The 18219-nt window shown below is 40.4% G+C and overlaps 1 protein-coding gene and 1 long non-coding RNA gene across 3 annotated transcripts in view; one reads left to right on the top strand and one right to left on the bottom strand.

Moving 5' to 3' along the window:
• TMEM51 (transmembrane protein 51) overlaps positions 1-12878 on the top strand; it is a 34999-nt gene extending 22121 nt beyond the window's left edge. Inside the window, exons 2-3 of the mRNA XM_030537477.1 lie at positions 7244-7725; positions 11713-12878. Of these exons, the coding sequence (XP_030393337.1) occupies positions 7376-7725; positions 11713-12124 (762 nt within the window). The 5' untranslated portion in view covers positions 7244-7375 and the 3' untranslated portion in view covers positions 12125-12878. The remainder of the gene's footprint in view (positions 1-7243; positions 7726-11712) is intronic.
• LOC115636848 overlaps positions 1-18175 on the bottom strand; it is a 53287-nt gene extending 35112 nt beyond the window's left edge. The window contains exons 1-3 of one of the 2 annotated variants that reach the window (XR_003997090.1): positions 18087-18175; positions 5507-5763; positions 2328-2455 (exon numbers count right to left, since the gene is read on the bottom strand). This is a non-coding gene — a long non-coding RNA (uncharacterized LOC115636848). Of the gene's footprint in view, positions 1-2327; positions 2456-5506; positions 5764-6043; positions 6334-18086 lie in introns of those variants that run through there. The other variant, XR_003997091.1, reaches the window with a different exon arrangement.
• Positions 18176-18219: the final 44 nt, after the last annotated feature.

The raw sequence follows: 18219 nt of genomic DNA, 5'->3' as shown, positions 1-18219 counted from the left end.
TGTCTACCAATTGAAATCCCAGCTCCTTCCACTTCATGAAAATCTTCCAGGGCTTGTCTCATAATAAATTCTGCACACATATTGAAAAGACTTGGGGACAGAATGCACCCTTGTCTCTCACCCTGGCCAGTGGAAACCACTGCACTGCGGTCCGTTGTTGACAGGGGAGACTTAAAATGAGTTCAAGCGAGATGCTTCCGAATCCCCATGTCTGCCAGTATCTTCCAGAGACTGTCATGTTGGAGGGTATCAAATGCTTTGAAGTAGTCAATGAAACACACAATCAATAGGTGATTATGCTCCTTGCCCTTTTCAGTGATACAAGAAGATATTTACTATTTGATCCTGTGTGCCTTGTCCCTCTCTGGAACCAGTAGTTCTGCTTCTATCATTTGCTTCATGTGATCCTGAATTATGTAGAGCAGCACTTTACCTGTGTGCAATACCAGGGAGGTGGTACAATTGGGTAGTAATTGTTTTTATATCCTCTTTCTTTGATAAGGGCAGAGGATGGCTTTCACCCAGTCACCTGGCTGATTTCTATTCACCCACTCGTGGTTGTAAATTTTCCACATGAGAACAATACTGTTGTCACCAGTCACTTACAGCAATTCTGCTGGTATGCTATCTAGCCCGGGTGCTTTCCTGGGTTTCATTTTCATAATAGAATGCACTGCTTCCTCATGCAGGATTGACGTCTCTCCTTTCTATCATCCTATTCAATAGTCTGTCATCTGTTGATGAGGCATACAGATTGGCACAGTAATCTCTCCATCTCCATTTGATATTGTCACCTTCAGGAAGAATTTTGCCACTACGATCTTTTTTATGCTTGGTCATCGGGGGGGAAATGAGGAGCACAAGAAAAATTGGGTTTACAGTTCTATGTGGGGGCAGGGGGAAATAACATCTCCAGGATAAACAACCTTTCTGGCAACAGCAATTCTAGTTTGGTGATTTAGTGTTTCTAGTGTAAATCATTGACAGTCTCGGAAATGCAATAACGGCAGGTGTGTGTGAGGCAGAGGCAAAGCTGGGTCTAAATGTAGGGACTCAACCCATCTCATGGAAGCATGATTAATTGTGAGGTGGGGGGCAGGGCAATAACTCATTAAAGCGGAAATGGAGACACTGAACTCCTTTTACCTTAAAAAAATAAACAAAGTGAGGGTGAGTCTCTTAAGGCCCAATTTAGGACTAAATTGGAGTTGAGCATTCACCACCACATGGGATTGGAAAGGAAAGGGTCAAATGGATTGGTAGAAACCAGCCTATAAGGTGCCAGGAATACTACTTCAGACTGCCTCCCCTTTGACGCTGGCTCTGCCCTTCCAGCAAGTGGTTGGAGCTGCTAGTCCTGCCAGACTGGCCTGTACGTGGAAGCAAGACCTGTACTTGGAAGCAGATATTTCTTAAACAGATGGGGGCAGCACTAACTGCTGATGTCCCAAGCAGAGGAGATGAGGTTTGTCATCTTACAAAGAGGAGGGAAATTCAATTAAAAAGTGGACTATTTTAAAAAAAAAATCCTAGTTTAATTTGCCCTGTTCCCAACTGCATTTTAACACTCAAAGGACTTTAGATAAAACTTTCAAAAGCACCATTCCCAGACCTGAAGAACAGATCCTGTGTACACTCGAAAGCTTGTCTCTTTCGTCAATAGAAGTTGGTCCAATAAAAGATATGACCTCACCCACCTTGTCTCTCTAATATCCTGGGACCAAAACAGCTACAACACTGCAAAAAGCACCTAAGTCATTTAGGAGCCTAAACTTCCATTGACTTTCCATGAGATTTAGTTGCTGAAATCACTTCTGAGAGTTGGATTTGAGAAACTTAAGTACATTAATGCTTTTGGAAACTTTACCCTGTCTGAGAAATAGTTTCTTACTCTTTATGGTGGCACAGTAAGAAGAGAACAAGTCAAAAAAACTACTGTCCTGTGCATTATTATACTGAGGTGGGAGAAAAAGAGGTAGCAGAGTGGAATCAGCTGAGGCTTGCTCACTATATACCCATGTCAGTCGTGTCTCAGGGCAGTGCTTTCAGCTCACTTTAAGGAACATTAAATTAATGTGTCTTAAAATAAATTTGGGGAGGGAAGGTGAAATAGAACAAGGACCATTACAATTTTGATTTCTGCCACTTGTGGGTTCTCAGCTGGGAGCTGCCACCATCTCTTTCTTTACGTTTAGACGAAGGGTAATCCCAAATTTCTGGGATGGAGGGGCGAAATGTTTGGGTGTTATAATATGGAGTCATGGTATGGAAGAGGCTGAAAACTACTGTGCTAAGTACTCCTAATAGAGTAAAATAAAATTAATCACCTGCTCGTACGAAGGGGCTAGACAATGCCGGTAGAGTCCTGCCATCTTGTCCATATAGGGCCTGATCCAGAGCTCCCTGAAGTCAATGGGAATCTTTCTGATGGCTTCAATGGGCTAGGGATCGGGTCCTTAACAGGGAGAACCACAAAGGATAGCATTATGCAAATTTAGTAAGTGGTCAAATAAACATCTCAAAGATAATGTCTGACAAAATGTCCTTTCTTGTCTTTTGGTAAAAGTTTAATTTTACATTTAATAAGGAACTGGTAAATTTATAGTAATGAAGGAGGAGAAGAAGTCTTAATAATGTAAACCTTTGGTACAGGACTCTCCTGTTAATTTGCCAAGAGGAGGCGAGAGCTCTAGGTCTGTGCATGCTGGTTAGCAAGGGTCTGCTATAGTTCAGATAAACATCTGCACACCATACGGCAGGCCATGGCTATAACATGTTTCAAAGGACAGATGTTAAATTTCATATTTTCCCTGCAACATGGGATGGAGCCGGGAATGTAAGCAGCCATCAACCGTTAAATTGGAAGTTACTGATGAACGAGGGCTAGTTTAAATGGCAAAGAAATATCAGATAGTGGCAACTTTCCAGCTCCATCCATTGGGCGTGAAAGGTTACAGATCCCAGGAACTGGGATTTAATTTGCCATATGTGCTTTTTGGTGAGTGTTTAATAAAGACAGGAGTGGGAAGGGGAAAAGATCAGGGAAGTTTTAAACAAACCTACAAGATAAGGTGAATGACTTTCAGTAGCATCCAGAGGCATCAATTTTCATCACAGAAAGCTTGGGCTACATAAAATGTACCAAAGAACTGTTGTGTTTAGCTGCAGCAGCAGCATATGAATAAAATAAGCTGTATGATACAGCAGGCTTTTTTTAACTTACAGAATTCAGTAAATTCACAAACTGAAATTCAGGAACTCTGCATGACCGAGCAATACAGAAACAGACACAGCACTTAAAGAGTTAAACCCCTTTTAAACATTTTATACCTTATCTAGAGCAACTGAAAAGAAACATATTAGTGGTAAAGTTACTGCATGCACTGTAATAGACTAGTAGAAGAACTGTACCTCACAGGCAGTTACAGGGAGAAAACGTTACCTTGTATCCTCTCTGTTCATTCCAGCTTCTGGTCTGACTCTTTTTTACTGCAGCCATATATTTAACTGACAGCTTCAAGGCCTTCCCAACAGTTAAGAGCTAAACAGTCTTGTTAGTGAACTTTACCTCCTTAATTTGCATGCTTCTTGTTCCTGGTCCCTTACGTGTTGTGTTTGCCTTATTTACACGTGCATACATTATTTTTGTGATAGTGGGCCAGTCACCTAAAACATGCAATTTGAGTTGTGGCATCATCCATAAAATCTGTGATTTTTATTTTTTTTTTAACATTTGAAAACCCTTGCCCAAATATTTGATTGTATGGTTACAGCAGAGACCCCCCAGAATTTTCGTGTGAACTTTAGCTTCAAGAGCTTGGATTGAAAAGTCGGCAGATATGATCCTCTGCATGGTTCCTATGGGAATTGATTTGAAAATCCATTTTGAGTAGATTTAAAGGGAACAGCGGAACTTGATTAAAGATGGGTAGGGCTGAGAATTGTTTTATAACGCACATTTTCTCAACGTTGGGATTTTTGGGTTTGCTCTCTTCTTACTCAAATGGCTTTGCTAAAACTGACCTTTGTATCAGTAGAACAACCCTTGATAAGCACTGGCCTGGCCTGGCCTGGCCTGGCCTGGCTTTATTTTTCAATGCAAAGATTTTACTGAAACTTTACATATGTTTCCATTTCTTTAGCCTATGTCACAAGTAGGAAGTAGCCTCATTAAGAACCATGCAGCCTCTAGGCCCATATCCTGCCTGTAGTAGATACCAAAAGAGAATGTGGTATGTACAATCTTCCATCATATATAGCTCTGCCATTGTTGCCATAACTGCAGCCTTCATTTTCCACTTGCAGCACGATCCATGTTAATAACTAAACTGTTTAGCAACAGAGAGGTCTGAACCTGAAGCAGTGCACACATGTTGGAAGGGAGCTTACAGTGTATATGGCTCAGATTGAGAGGAGAGGTCAGTCCCAGGAAAGGAAATCCTGGACCTGGGGTAACAAATTTTCTACTTAGTATAAATAACTACTTTCAAATTTGTTTACTTGCTCTCGTTAGTGACATTTTCATTGGAGAGAACTTGGGCTTCAGCACTTATGGAATCCCCATCTGCTGCAGGATTCATTATTTTATCTCTGTTCCATAAAGAAATACAAAATAATCTACCTGTTTTTCATTTGGACACTAGGGATGACTTTTCCTACAAATGCCAGTGCATTTGGAAGAATCAACTGTCTTATATTTAGACTGGTTCAGTGATTCCTCTTTCTCTGCCAGATCTATCTAGATTGACTTGGGATCAATCCTCCAACTAGGAATGGTTAGAGAAATCTGTCCTTCATCAGGACTAGATGTTAATTGCTACAAAGCATCAGAATGTAGGATCGCCATGAAAATCTGGCATCAGATTCTCTCTGGTATTATGACCATGGGTCTGGTCCCTCAAGTAACTGGATCATAGCTCAGTGATTTGAGCATTGGCTTGCTAAACCTAGGGTTGTGAGATCAATCCTTGAGAGGGCCATTTAGGGATCTGGGGCAAAAATCTGTCTGGGGATTGGCCCTGCTTTGAGCAGGGGGTTGGACTAGATGACCTCCTGAGGTCCCTTCTAACCCTGATATTCTATGATTCTAGCTACCACTTTCCTGGGAAGGCTGTTCTGTAGCTTAAAGGACACAAGAACTAGCCTTTCTCTTAATCTAACCAAGAAAACACATTACTTAATATAGCTGAATTGTAAGTCAGTGATAAAAGGTATGGGGCAAATGATAAAAATAAGCATTCTACAGTGCTAAATACCTAAGTACCATATATTCATGAGGTCCCATCCAACATAAATAACCATGGAAAAATAGAGGAGCAGGAAGAATAGAAAATGTATCCATATTTGTGCAGTTGTGATGCTTTTCTTGGCAGTCAATTAAAGCTGGAACATTCCAAACAAAATCTGTTGCAAAGTTTATCTAGTCCCCACTATAGAATGCTAGGAACTCCGCTACAGAGGTCCTAGATACCTTTATATAGATTCCACTACTGGCTGCAATTCTTACCTTTCAGATTTCAGGATGCCACCTGGACCTAGCTCCCTTTTTTTTTTTTAAATAAGAGTATCCAGTCATCTTCCATAAATTGTATAGTTTGTACCAAGATTAATATAAGCTGCTCTCCTGATTTCTACAGTGCTTAAATACTTAATGTAGTAGATTTCCTGCATGCTGTAAAATTTTAATCAAAAGTTCATATTCCTTCCAAGAGCTTTCCATGATATGCCTCGATAGTGTAGTGGGATTCAGTATCTCGCAGGGCTCTGCAACATAAAACAGAGGAGCAGAACAAAACACTGTGAATGATCATAATTGGCAGAGAGTTACACAGGTGGGGTTCCTGATTTAAAAGAGTTTCAGACAGATGAGTTGGGACCCCATTTTAGGGGCCAGGGGCAGGAGATTCTAAAGCCAGCTACAATGCCTGTCTCCCTGCTGGTTCAAGAACTTGACCTTCTAACTAGGAAAGCCCTTGCATGTCAGTTTGGAGACACATGGCCGAATCTTGTCATCACTAATTTCTATTGCATTACTATCACTTACCAGGAGAATGTCTTTCATGTCAGTGAAGCATCTTTGTATTTGAGAGAGAGAGAAAGCCCAGAGAACACAACAGCTGGGAGAAGAGGAACCTGTGGTCCAGTTTGCTCCCTTGCACAAATGCTGAGACAGAATTCTTGCTTGATTTCTTTTGTGTGTGAAGAGACTTCCCTCACACCCTCAGGCAGTGGCCAGACAGATCTTTAAGCAGTTCTTCTTTCAAAGTATTGTTCTTAAGGCTTGTGATTTTTTTTCCATTTTGGTTTTGGGACCAGTATATTACGCCAATTGGAATTAGTCTGCAAGATAGTGAAGCCCCATAGGGTATATGACATAAAGAATCTTAAATGTATATTACCACGTTGTATTTTTTTATAGTACATTTCATTCTGAGATCCCAAAGCATTGTACAGATTATATATGTGATCAAGGAGCGACTGTTCACCAATAATAACTAGCATGAATACCTAGCAGTCTTCATTTTAAAAGTGCTTAACACTCAATCACTTTGACACCCTTCCGAGGTAGATAAGTCACACAGGGTAAAATTTTCGAAAAGTGTCATTGAAACGCAACAGGAACTTAGGAGTCCAGGTGCCTAAATCACTTTTTCAAATGGGACTTAGGCCCCTAAATCTCTTTGGTGCTTTTGCAAATGTTACCCATAAGCTCTGACTCTTAGTGCAACAGAAAAGGATGTCTCTGTTAAAGGCAGGATTATAACCTAGGAATTCTGGTTCCCTTGTGTGGTGTTTAAACCACACAGCAAGGGAAGAGAGAAATTCTCCAGTTGAAACTATAGGGTGAATTGCGTTTAGACAGATTGTAACCGCTCAAGTTGGAATTTGGCCAGAAGGACGCTTCAATACCTCCTGTTTTTGCAGAACCTCGCCGGGGGGGGGGGGGGGGGGCAGGGCAACTTTGGCAAATGGCCAGGATCTCCCTTTCTCACATCACGCCAGAAAAGCAGCATGGAACAAAAAGCCTGGGAATACTCTTTTCCCATGTGTAATCAGAATGGCCAGTAGTGATCCTTCCTTAAGTTTGCCCTTGACTTACTCTGCACGCTCATAAAAATGTGCTTTCATTTCCAGTATTAAGATTGATAGAATAAAATGATGCCAAGTGACCTTCTTGTTCACCGTAATTGTAGCTCATTATATAAGTCACATGTACTAATTGCTATTGTTTTTCCTTTTCCAGATTTCTCTCTAAACTCAAGCATTTGGGTGGATTCATAAAAGTGCAAAGCTTGGATTTTACACACTTTTTTTTTTTTGGAACTGGCATGCTATAAGCTGACTCTGCTTATTATCTAGTGATCTAGCACTGGGTATGATGGCCCAGTCCAGGTCAAATGGATCTTACTATGCCCTGACTGCTATAGGGTTAGGAATGCTTGTCCTTGGGATCATAATGGCAGTCTGGAACCTGGTCCCAGGATTTGGCCAAACTGATAAGCCTCCCTCATCTGCTGGAAATAGTAGCAATCCAGAGCATGATGGTGGAGGAATATTGAAGAGTAAGACCTTTTCCGTGGCTTATGTATTGGTTGGGGCTGGAGTGCTGCTGCTGTTGCTCTCCATTTGTTTGAATGTCCGGGACAGAAAGAAGAAAAGACAAAATGAGGATATTGCTAGGATCCAGCAAGGAACATCTGCTGAACCTCGACATCAGGAGGACAGGTAAGTCTTTCAGTAAAAGGGTGCTGGGTCTGGTGTACAGATTACATTAAAAGGTGTTCTTTTAAAAAAAAAATCACATTTAGAAATGTAACGTGTTAATATCAATTGTACCACATGCTAATTATAGGCATCAAGGAATATAAACTCTGGCAAGTCAAGTGTAAAAGTATAATTAGGGTGGCCAAAAAATAATATGATGAGCAACCAGCAAAAGATACAAAAAAGAGCAAAAACAAAACAACCTCAGAAGCAGGAAGCCTCCCAAAGAATCGGTAGGGCCACTGCATGATTGAGGTGCTAAAGGAGCACACAAGCAAGAGAAAGCAGTTGTGGAGAAGCTAAATAAATTATTTACTGCAAAGGATGTGAGGGAGATTCCCACATCTGAGCCATTCTTTTTAGGTGACACATCTGAGGAACTTTCCCAGATTGAGGTGTCAATAGGTGAGGTTTTGGAAAAAAAAATTGATAAATTAAACAGTAACAAGTCACCAGGACCAGATGGTATTCATTCAAGAGTTCTGAAGGAACTCAAATGTGAAATTGCAGAACTGCTAACTGTGGTATGTAACCTATCACTTAAATTTGGCTCTGTTCCAGTTGACTGAAGGATTGCTAATGTAATGCTAATTTTTAAAAATTTTAAATTTGCAATCCTGGCAATTTCAGGCCAGTAAACCTAATTTCAGTATCACACAAATTTGGTTGAAACTATAATAAAGGACAGAATTATCAGACACCGATAAACACAATGAAGTACTTTTTCACACAACGCACAATCAACCTATCAAACTAGTGGGCCAAGGGAGGCTGTAAAGGCCAAAACTATAACTGGGTTTGAAAAAGTATTAGACAGATTCATGGAGGATAGGTCCATCAATGGCTATTAATTAAGATGGTCTGGGACATAACTCCATGCTCTGGGTGTTCCTAAACTTTTGACTGATAGAAGCTGGGACTGGATGACAGGGCATGGATCACTTGATAAATTGCCATGTTCTGTTCACTCCCTCTGAAGCATCTGGCACCGGCCACTGCTGGAAGACAGGATACTCAGCTAGATGGACCATAGGTGTCACCAACTATGACCATTCTCATATTCTTAAGTCTCAAGCTTCAAAAATGTGACACAAGGTTTAGAAAACCTGATGTCTGAGGAAAGGTTTAAAAACAAACAAACTGGGCATGTCTTGAGAAAAGAAGACTGAGGTGGGACTTGATAACAGCCCTTAACATATTTGAAGACAGTGGGAGGACAATGATCAATTGTTCTCCATGTCCACTGAAGGTAGGACAAGAAGTAATGAGCTTTATCAGCAGCAAGGGAGATTTAGGTTAGATATTAGGAAAAACTTTCTAACTATAAGGATAGTTAAACACTGGAACAGGCTTCTAAGGGAGGTTGTGGAATCCCCATCATTGGAGGTTTTCTGAACAGATTAGACAGATTCTTGTCAGGCATGAACTACGTACACTTGGTCCTGCCTCAGCACAAGTGGCTGGAGTAGATGACCTCTTGAGATCCCTTCAAGCCCTACCTTTCTATAATTCTGTGCTTCTCTGCATGAGTTGATTGCCGTAGAGGTCAGGAAGGAGTTTATCCCTCTATAAATATCATAGCATAATGTGTTAAGTGAATGATAAACGTTCATCTTTCTCAGAAGTATAAGCAGTTGGCCACAGCTGGAAACAATGTACTTCACTGGATGGACCAATGTTTAGAACAAATAGGATACATTCTATATACAAAGCTTTAGGAGATTGCTTGCTTCTCTAGTGTAAAAATGCTATGGTGAGGTGTGCATCTTAAAACCATATCCCCATTGGTATAATTGTAGAGGAGACAAAATCCTTTTTGTGAGCCAGGCAGGGCTTCTAGACGGCAGAGAAGTAAAAAGGAGTGTGCCATTGCTACAGGGTAATGTGGTATCTGTCTTTCTGCTGTGGCTTGTTAAGTCCAGTAATTCTGTAAAGTTACAAAACAGCCTTTCAACAGCGCTTATGAAAGTATGTACAAGAGCTGCAGAGAAATGAAACAAACTTTTACATCCATTGAAGGTGGGGAAACGCCAATAAATACTGAGCAAAGAATGTCTCTGTTACCAGAACATCTTAAATAAACAGTTTACTAACATTGATTCAACATCACAGGGAATTCGATGACATAGCCTGGCAGTGCGTAAACTGCGATGGTGTTTGATGCAGACTGTATCCTGTCCCCAAAACATTGCTCTTTCCCTCTGAAGGACTGCTAGAAGCTGGGAATGGACAACGGGGCATCACTAGATAAATTGGCGTATTCTGTTCACTCCCTCTGAAGAAGGGAAAGAGCTTTTTCATATGAAATATGTAACAAGAGAGTATAAGGTGGCGACTCTCCAGCTTCATTTAATTTGAAAGTACCGTGATGGGAGCTATAGAAAACCCTAAGATAGTTACAGAATGACAGAATCTGCAGAGAGGGCTCTTGTGCTGTAACCAGTTATGTGAAAGGAAACTTACTAATGCTAATAAAATGCAGACTGTGTACTTATGCAGACTACATGTAGATACCCTCGTTATAGATAGGCACAGTGTTGGTTAACAGTATCTAACATAATTCCTCTCCCCTACCTCTTCCCTCCCCCCCTCCCTCAAAAAGAAAAAAAATAAAAAGAAAAAATAACCAGGTTTACATGATTATACCTTCATTTAATGCCTTTGTAATTAAGGTATGTCCCTCTAAATTAATTCCAATTGAGTGGAACAGCTGGCAAGAAGAGATGTTAGGGTAATTTTTCACTTGTTTCTTGGAAGAGAATCACTATTCTGATATCCCTCTTTGTGGGGAATGGAATGGAGAAACAAGGAATAATTAATGCAAAATGCCTGAACTGTAACTCATTAGTCATAGAGCAATGAAAAGGCACCTTAACATCAAAATAATTGTGCTATAGTCAGTTTCACAAAGGAAAGAAAAACTGGCATTTCCAGTCTGGCACTTAAACAATGGAAAGATGCAACTGTAACTCCTCCTGTCTGTTCCTTCTTTGATTTTTTTTTTTTTTTAACTTGGGTGGGATGGTGTAACATTTAACAGTTCATGGAATGCTAGTTGCAGAAGAATTTTAAATTCTAACACTTGGCAGTTGAACATAGTCTTTTTCATCTGAGGACTGTGAAGGGCTTTACAAACGTAATTTTTAGATGGGTAAAGTGAATTGTCAATTGCAGTGAGTCCTGGCTGTTACTATTGCCCCATTACCGACACACAGTCACAGACTTGAAAGCAGACTGGGACTTTTGTAGCGAGAAAATAACTAAAGATGGGGGGAAAAACACATACTCATGTTCTTAGCCTACTTATTTCAATGACACACTAGACTAGACTACATAAAGCAATGCGTAAAGTGTCTTTGCTGTCTTTTTTCAGTGTACACAAAGCCATGTGATAGCTCAGAAGTAATCAGTTTACACTTACAGATTTCTCCAGAAAGTTTAGCAGAGAGCGAGAGAGGTTAACTAGCTGTCCTAAACAGATCTTTTCTACTTCTAACTTCAGAATCCAATCATTGCTATAAGAACCCAACATATGATCACCTGAAAGACTTATTACTATGTGACACCACCAAGATCCTAATTTTTACTTTGATATGGATACTTTGAACTCAGTTGTACACCCTAAAACATTACTGTGGCCCAGTGATAAGAGCAGGAACCAGAACTCCTGGTGGCATTCCCACCCCGGAAATGAATTTGTCACATATAGGGGCAAGTCACAATTTCCGTGCCTCAGTTTCCCAGCTGTAAACTACAGATGATAATCCTTGCTCACAGGGATGTTGGAGATTTAACTAATGTGTGTAAGGCACTTTGTGATCCTTGAATGAAATGTGCTGTAGAAATTTATATTGTATCATCATGTATTTCTGGTCCCAAAATTTGAATGACCAGAAATGCAGCTGAAATGGCTTAGCATATTGATAGTATAAAAACTGTCTCCTACAGTCAAGAAGAGGATGATGAGACACCGTCGCGATACTATGTTCCCAGTTATGAGGAGGCTATGAACGCGGGCTATCCTGAGACGGGAGAATTGGACAGAAACACCAGGATCAGCATGTCTCTACCCTCTTATGAATCTCTAACTGGGATTGATGAAAATACACCAACTACAACCATCGCAGATGTCGATTCGAACATACAGCGTCAGCCAAGCAGGCACAGCTCTCGCTTGAACAAACAACTGAAACCCCTGAAAGTTCGGAGAATTAAGTCTGATAAGCTGCACCTAAAGGAATTCCGAATAAACCTTCCAGACAGAAACAGTTCAGGTCAAATAACAATAGAACCATTGACCCCTCCTCCTCAGTATGATGAGGTCCCAGATAAAGCACCGGATAGCAAGGAGGTGACCTAAAATGTGTGGACTTTCCAGGGGAAAACACTACTATATACTTGATCTGTGGGTACAAATGCAGTCAAATTCCCACAAGCCTCAAAAAGATCAAGGAAATGCTGGACTATATACCTCTTTTTCAGAAGGACAGAATGATGATTCCAAGACATGGCTTTTCATGAAATACCACTAAAAATTAAACACTAGTGCACCTGATACTCTGAAATAAATGATCTTTATAAGTACCAAATCTATACTTTTGTTTTAAATTAAGTGGTACATTGTATGTCTCTCTTGTGGTTCTTTTTTCTACACTATATATATTTTTAAGCCACTAAATTGTTGTCTTTTTTACCAATAATTTTAAAAGTAGAAAAGGAAAGGTAATTTTTTTTTTTTTTTTTTTAGTTTCTCTTCTTTCACGTAAGAAAAATCAAACTGTGTGGCTTTCTCCATTTCCATTAAAATGGAGTTGAGGTAACTGAAGAAAGCGAGTCTGCATTTTGTAACACCTCAGTCATGCTGTGAAATCTGTTGAATGAAATGACAATTTTGAACCATCAGATTTGTTTAATCCTTTCAGCAGTACTCATGATGCCAGTGAGAAGCTTTCTAAGCACTGAGAACCATAGATGAGAAGATGGTTTTTGGTCTTCCAGTGTGAATGGAGAGTATGTTTGAGGTTAACCTGTAAATTTATTCAGTTGGCATCTACTCCATTGTGTCACTTCAAAAATGTTTAATGTTGTAAGTTAGCACTGAATACGCTGAGCAATTGAAGACTTTTTCTAAATAAATGTTTTGTGTGTATACGTGTGTTGTAAATGGGAACAACGCAAGTACTTTAATCAGGAACTGTAAGAAATGTAGGGCAAAATGTTCTCTTGCCATGCTAGCTTGGAAAATGGCAGTTTCAGCGTCCTTGAGGCACACAATCTCTCTTCTGGGTTTTAGTAAGGCCGCAAAGATTACGAAAGCATGCTCACTCAAGCTGTGATGCCATATAAGGGAATAGGCATATCTGTATGGGTCAGAAGATAAACTTTTCTGAACTCACACAGTAGAAGTCCTCAACATGCAAATCACAAGCTTGATCTCTATGTCTCTGGCATGCTTAAATGCACTTGCTCTGACATTTGGCAAGCCAAAGATCAGCCAGTTCCTCTAGTGCCTCTTCCTGGTAGTGGTCTCAACTGGTTGGTGATGCAGCTGAGAAGAAACCACTTGCATTGATGAATGTGATGACATGATATAAGACAGAGAATATGACATTAAGAAGGTAGAATGCAATCAATAATGTGGATGCTGTATAAGACAAATGCTATGCCCTAGTATGTATGATGCAAATGCAACATGATCAACATTAAGTTTAATTATGTAACACTTGCAAGGTTAACAAATGTCTCCTGTCACGGGACAATTTTAATGCTGGCTGCAAACTGCTTCTGGCACTCTTTGCTAGACCAGACTTTATCTAATAGTAAAAATAAGCTAGAAGAGAAGCTTTTCTGCCAGCTTGGTGTTTGGAAAACATGTGAAGAACGCTATAGAGATCATGCTATATATAGATGTGTTACTGAGGTATATTCTCTGTACCCAGAAGCCGGCCCCAGCAAGAGTGGAATGAGCTTTGCTTCTTGTCAAACATCAGTCTTTTTATTATAATTCACTGATTTGCAATGCCTGCTATTCAGTGACATCTATTCTGGAGTTGAATGAGTTGTCTCATTTTTGTTTCTGGTGGGGAAGACCCACTTGAACAAGATTTTTAAAATATCCTATAGGGAAAAGGTTTCCCAGTACCCTATGTTCCTGTTTGCAAGCACATTCTGATTTATTTATCACTGCACCTATCCATATGCAGCTCCAAGAAGGAACTTTTGGAATCCTTGTCTTTGATTTACATTTTCTAGTTTTCCACAGTCACATGGAGAATAATAGAATGGGTGCTATTTCATTTATGCCAAGGACCAAATCTTGCTGTGTTGTACCTAAGCAAGCCCATTGAAGTCCAGATTTTGGCCCTTAGTTGAAACCCTCTGCTGCTAGTTTCAAAGGGAGCAGTAATATAAGAAATTGTTGGTACAATGAAGTGCCTGAGAGAAACTTGTTGAACCTGACCCTTTTCCTTAAGAGGGCACCTTCCTTTCCAACCCAGGTCTCTAAAACAGGTAATTACCCCTTGCCCATTCTAGCTTGATTTTTGGCAATTTCTAACTGAGGTTGGAGCACTATATCTCACTAAACTAAAACTGAGGAAGAGGAGGGGAGTGTGCAGTAATGATTAAAGCTGAAGGCTAAGGAGCAGCTGCCCAGGTTCAAATTCCAGCTCAGTCAGTTAGTTGCTTGCTCTGTTGCTCTTGAGCAACAAATGTGACCCTCCACAGCTTTCGGGAAAAGGCAGATGATCTCTGGAAAAATGAGAGAGTTTGAACTGCCCTTTTGCAGGGTCTATAAGCTACCCACAAAAAATGCAGATGCTGTTTGAGGATAATCTGTTTCTTGGCTGTGAAGCCACTTTGTGCTAAGTTTCAAGGCAGAGTCTCTTGACTACAAAGTAATCCTTCAGCATAGTCTTGTCATTTTCTTCCTAAACTGGCTTTTTGGGTCTGACACTGTCTTAGTTTGTACCCTGCTATGATTTTTTTTTTTAATCCACATCATAAGCGAGTCTCCGGCACCCGCCCTATTTTGGTGACTACCGTAATCCCCGTTCTCTGTATCAAAAGATTGCTTAGGCACAGAGGGCTGAATCCTGCTCTTTCCAAGATTCAATGGGAGTTCTTCCACTGGGAGCAGCACTGGGTCATTAAAGAAACAACCTCAGGGCTGTTGCTGAAGGAAACACCAGCTAAGGATTGGTGCTAGCAAGTTGACAGAGTTGACTCAAATGTACGATATACTTAATCTACATCATATATGACACACCCATTTAATTTGGATAACTGCCAGTGAGAGCGGCTCCAAGGTAGTGCATTTCAATGATTTTGAACAATGGATGGTAGTTATCTATCTGCCTATTTCCAGCAACTATCATGTATGACTTGAGTGTTTGCTAGCACAAAAATCTCCATTCATTTTCCAAAATCTATTATGTCAGATTGGTCAGTTGTGCCTCAACAAAGCATCTAAAATGTGTTAATGGATTACAAAACAAATTAATGAAATACAGCAAATGAATATCAATCAGCAATCAAATCTTTGTCCAAATTAGCATAGATTACTGTCATTTATATGCTATGTTTCTGTTTTGAGTAGCTGTGCTAATTAAGATGATTAAACTAAATCTTCTGCATAGTATTGGAGTAGTGAGACTCGACTACTCTAGCTTCGCTTGGGGAATAACCTGGGGACCCCAGGCTGCAATAGCCAAGAAAAAAAGGTAACAAAATCAAGGGTAGGTGAACATTCCTGTTCCACAACAGCCACTTGGATATCGTTCAGTATAATGTATGAACTAGTGAATGGGTCACATTTTCTATGGGAGAATGAGACAAGAAGTCAAAATGAATTAAGACTAAATCTGAAAAGGAAGTAGAACATCACCCAAGAAACAAGATCTTAAGCTATGCTGTGCATATACAGGAAAAAAGGTATAAATCATATGATTTTTCTGACTTTATATAAGCCCCACATATAAGCACATCAAGAATTCTGAGTCCAATTCAGACCTGCTTTAAAGAAGTGCCCAGCCATGGAAGCCAATGGAGTTGCTCCTGTTTATACCAGGGATCGTAATATACCAAATGGGTACTATACAAGATACTGAAAGACTGCATGTGTAGTAAAATGAGTTCTGTTCCAAGTGGATATTGGTTTCTAGGTAATACAGTAAAACTCTTTTAATCCACAGTTCCTTCTTTGTCCAAATCTGTTCCCTGATATGAGTCAGTTACCCAATAGCTGCCTTCATTATCTGCAGGCCTCTATGCTTTTTTAACCTCTATGCTATTTTTATCTCCTAAAACATTCTGGATGATGATGTTTGTAGCACAAAAGGAATATGTTTTCATAATTCAATTTTCAAACTCCATGTAAGGCATGTTTCTAGCAAGAACTTATCTTAAATGCTATTGCTAGAAAGGTTAGTTTCTTGGCCAGCACAGAAGGAGCATTAAAGCAAGCAGATCTGAGCTGAGCTACAGTCTTGTTTTTGTCTAGCAGGAGTAAAATTACTGGACTTCACTGAAACATTAAAAAAATGATTACAATCAAGAAATAGTATGGATGCAAAAGAGAAAGAATGAGCTAGAGAGTTGAATCAACTTAGAACCAAAAATTTGGTTTTGTTTAAAAAGAGTTCTTTTTCTACTGTTCTTTAAGAAAATTCAGTGGAAATAGCTTATATAAAGGAATACACAATACCCTCTGACAGTATAATTTGGAAAAGTGAAACCAACTTTTCCTCCTTTGAACTGAGAAATGCAAAAAATGAAAATAGTGGAAATAAATGTTTTAAAGGTATTAGTAAACCAAGTAAGAAATCCCATGGTGTTTTTAATGAAACTGATGTCTCCAAAAGAAATAAAAAGTTACTGGCACTGTCTGCTCAGACTTGTTCTACAGAACAAGTTATCTTGCTTTTTAATTGTGTTGGCAGAAGAGTTGCTCTCAGTTAAGAAATTGTGGTTTACAAAACTGACATCAGAAAACTGTCTGTCACAATGGCAAGAGAATTTAGGAACATTTTTTTTTCTTTTAAACTGATTACTTTACATTATGGAATCTAGGTTAAAAAAATTCTTTAAAAATGTGGATTAAACAGGGTCATGTATGATCACAATGTACAAACTCAAAATTACTTTGAATTTGTACTTCTCTGGATTGTGAAAGTATTGTTTTTAATAGGTATGGCAGCATGATTGGGATCTTCTGTATCTAGTTTTGAACCAGATTCTGCCCTGATCTGCAGTTGACTGTTGAAGTTAAAATGATTACATAGAGTGTAATCGGGGCAGACTTTGGCCCTTGGTGGGGTTTTTTTTGGTTTTAAGTTGTCTTTTTCATTGTTAACTTTGTCTAATTTCTGTATCCCTCCTCACATACAGGTTACCTGTGGTGGTTGTATTTGCATGCTTGTTTTTGTTTTTAAAACAGCTCTTTCCTCTAGCGCACAGGGGTATTATGGAATCAGATATAGACAAGGAGGTCTAGACGGAAAACGAGCTGTGTTTACACTCGGATGTTCTGTTCTTGTGCAGGAGGCAGGTCCACCCAAGCACTGTTGTGGTTAGCTGATTATTATTTACAGTAGGGTGGTGCCCAAAGTGCTAGGTGCTAAACAAACATAGGGTTCAAAAAAGAACTAGATAATTCATGGAAGATAGGTCCATCAATGGCTATTAGCCAGGATGGGAATAGGTGAGGGGGGATGGCTCACTTGATGATTCCCTGTTCTGGCCTGTCAGAAGACAGGATATTGGGCTAGATCGACCTTAATCTGCCTAAAAAAAAGAATAGGAGTATTTGTGGCACCTTAGAGGCTAATAAATTTATTTCAGCATAAGCTTTCGTGGGCTACAGCCCACTTCTTCAGATGCAAAGAATGGAACACAGCGACAGGAGATATTTGTACATACCGAGAACATGAAAAGGTGGAAGTGTGCTTACCAACCAGAAGAGTCTAACCAATCGAGATGAGCTATCATGAAAATCTTACCCTTTGAAACAGCATCACTCTCTCCCTCCCCCTTCCCCAAGGGTGGGGTGGAAGGAATCCAACTCCCAAGCACTGGGGGCAGGGAGCTGGGCGGTGCACAGTGTCATCTTGATACTTTTTACAGTTCTGCCCTCTCCTGAATTCCCACGTTTTCTTCCCAGGGCCCCTCCCCTGCCCTCCCCTCTTGCTAGAGTTTCTGTGCCCTAGTCCCTATTTGGTCCCCGGAATTTTTAGAATCAAGCCGGGGGCCCTGGGGGTCGCTAGAGGGGGAGACCCGCTGACCTGACTCTGAGCCCTGAAGCTGTGACCGTGCTTGTATCTCACCCGCTCTGCCCTTCTTGGGAGCAAGGCCCCAGCCCCGGCAGGGGTGCAACCAGCGATGGGGGGGCTCCTGCCCGAGCCGGGGCGGGGGCCTGCCCCTGCTCCCGCCGCCCGCTCGGGGGTGCAGCCCTAAGCC

Source organism: Gopherus evgoodei, chromosome 18, assembly GCF_007399415.2.
Source record: "Gopherus evgoodei ecotype Sinaloan lineage chromosome 18, rGopEvg1_v1.p, whole genome shotgun sequence".
NCBI classification, from domain to species: domain Eukaryota; kingdom Metazoa; phylum Chordata; order Testudines; family Testudinidae; genus Gopherus; species Gopherus evgoodei.
This window is presented reverse-complemented; position numbering and strand designations above follow the sequence as displayed.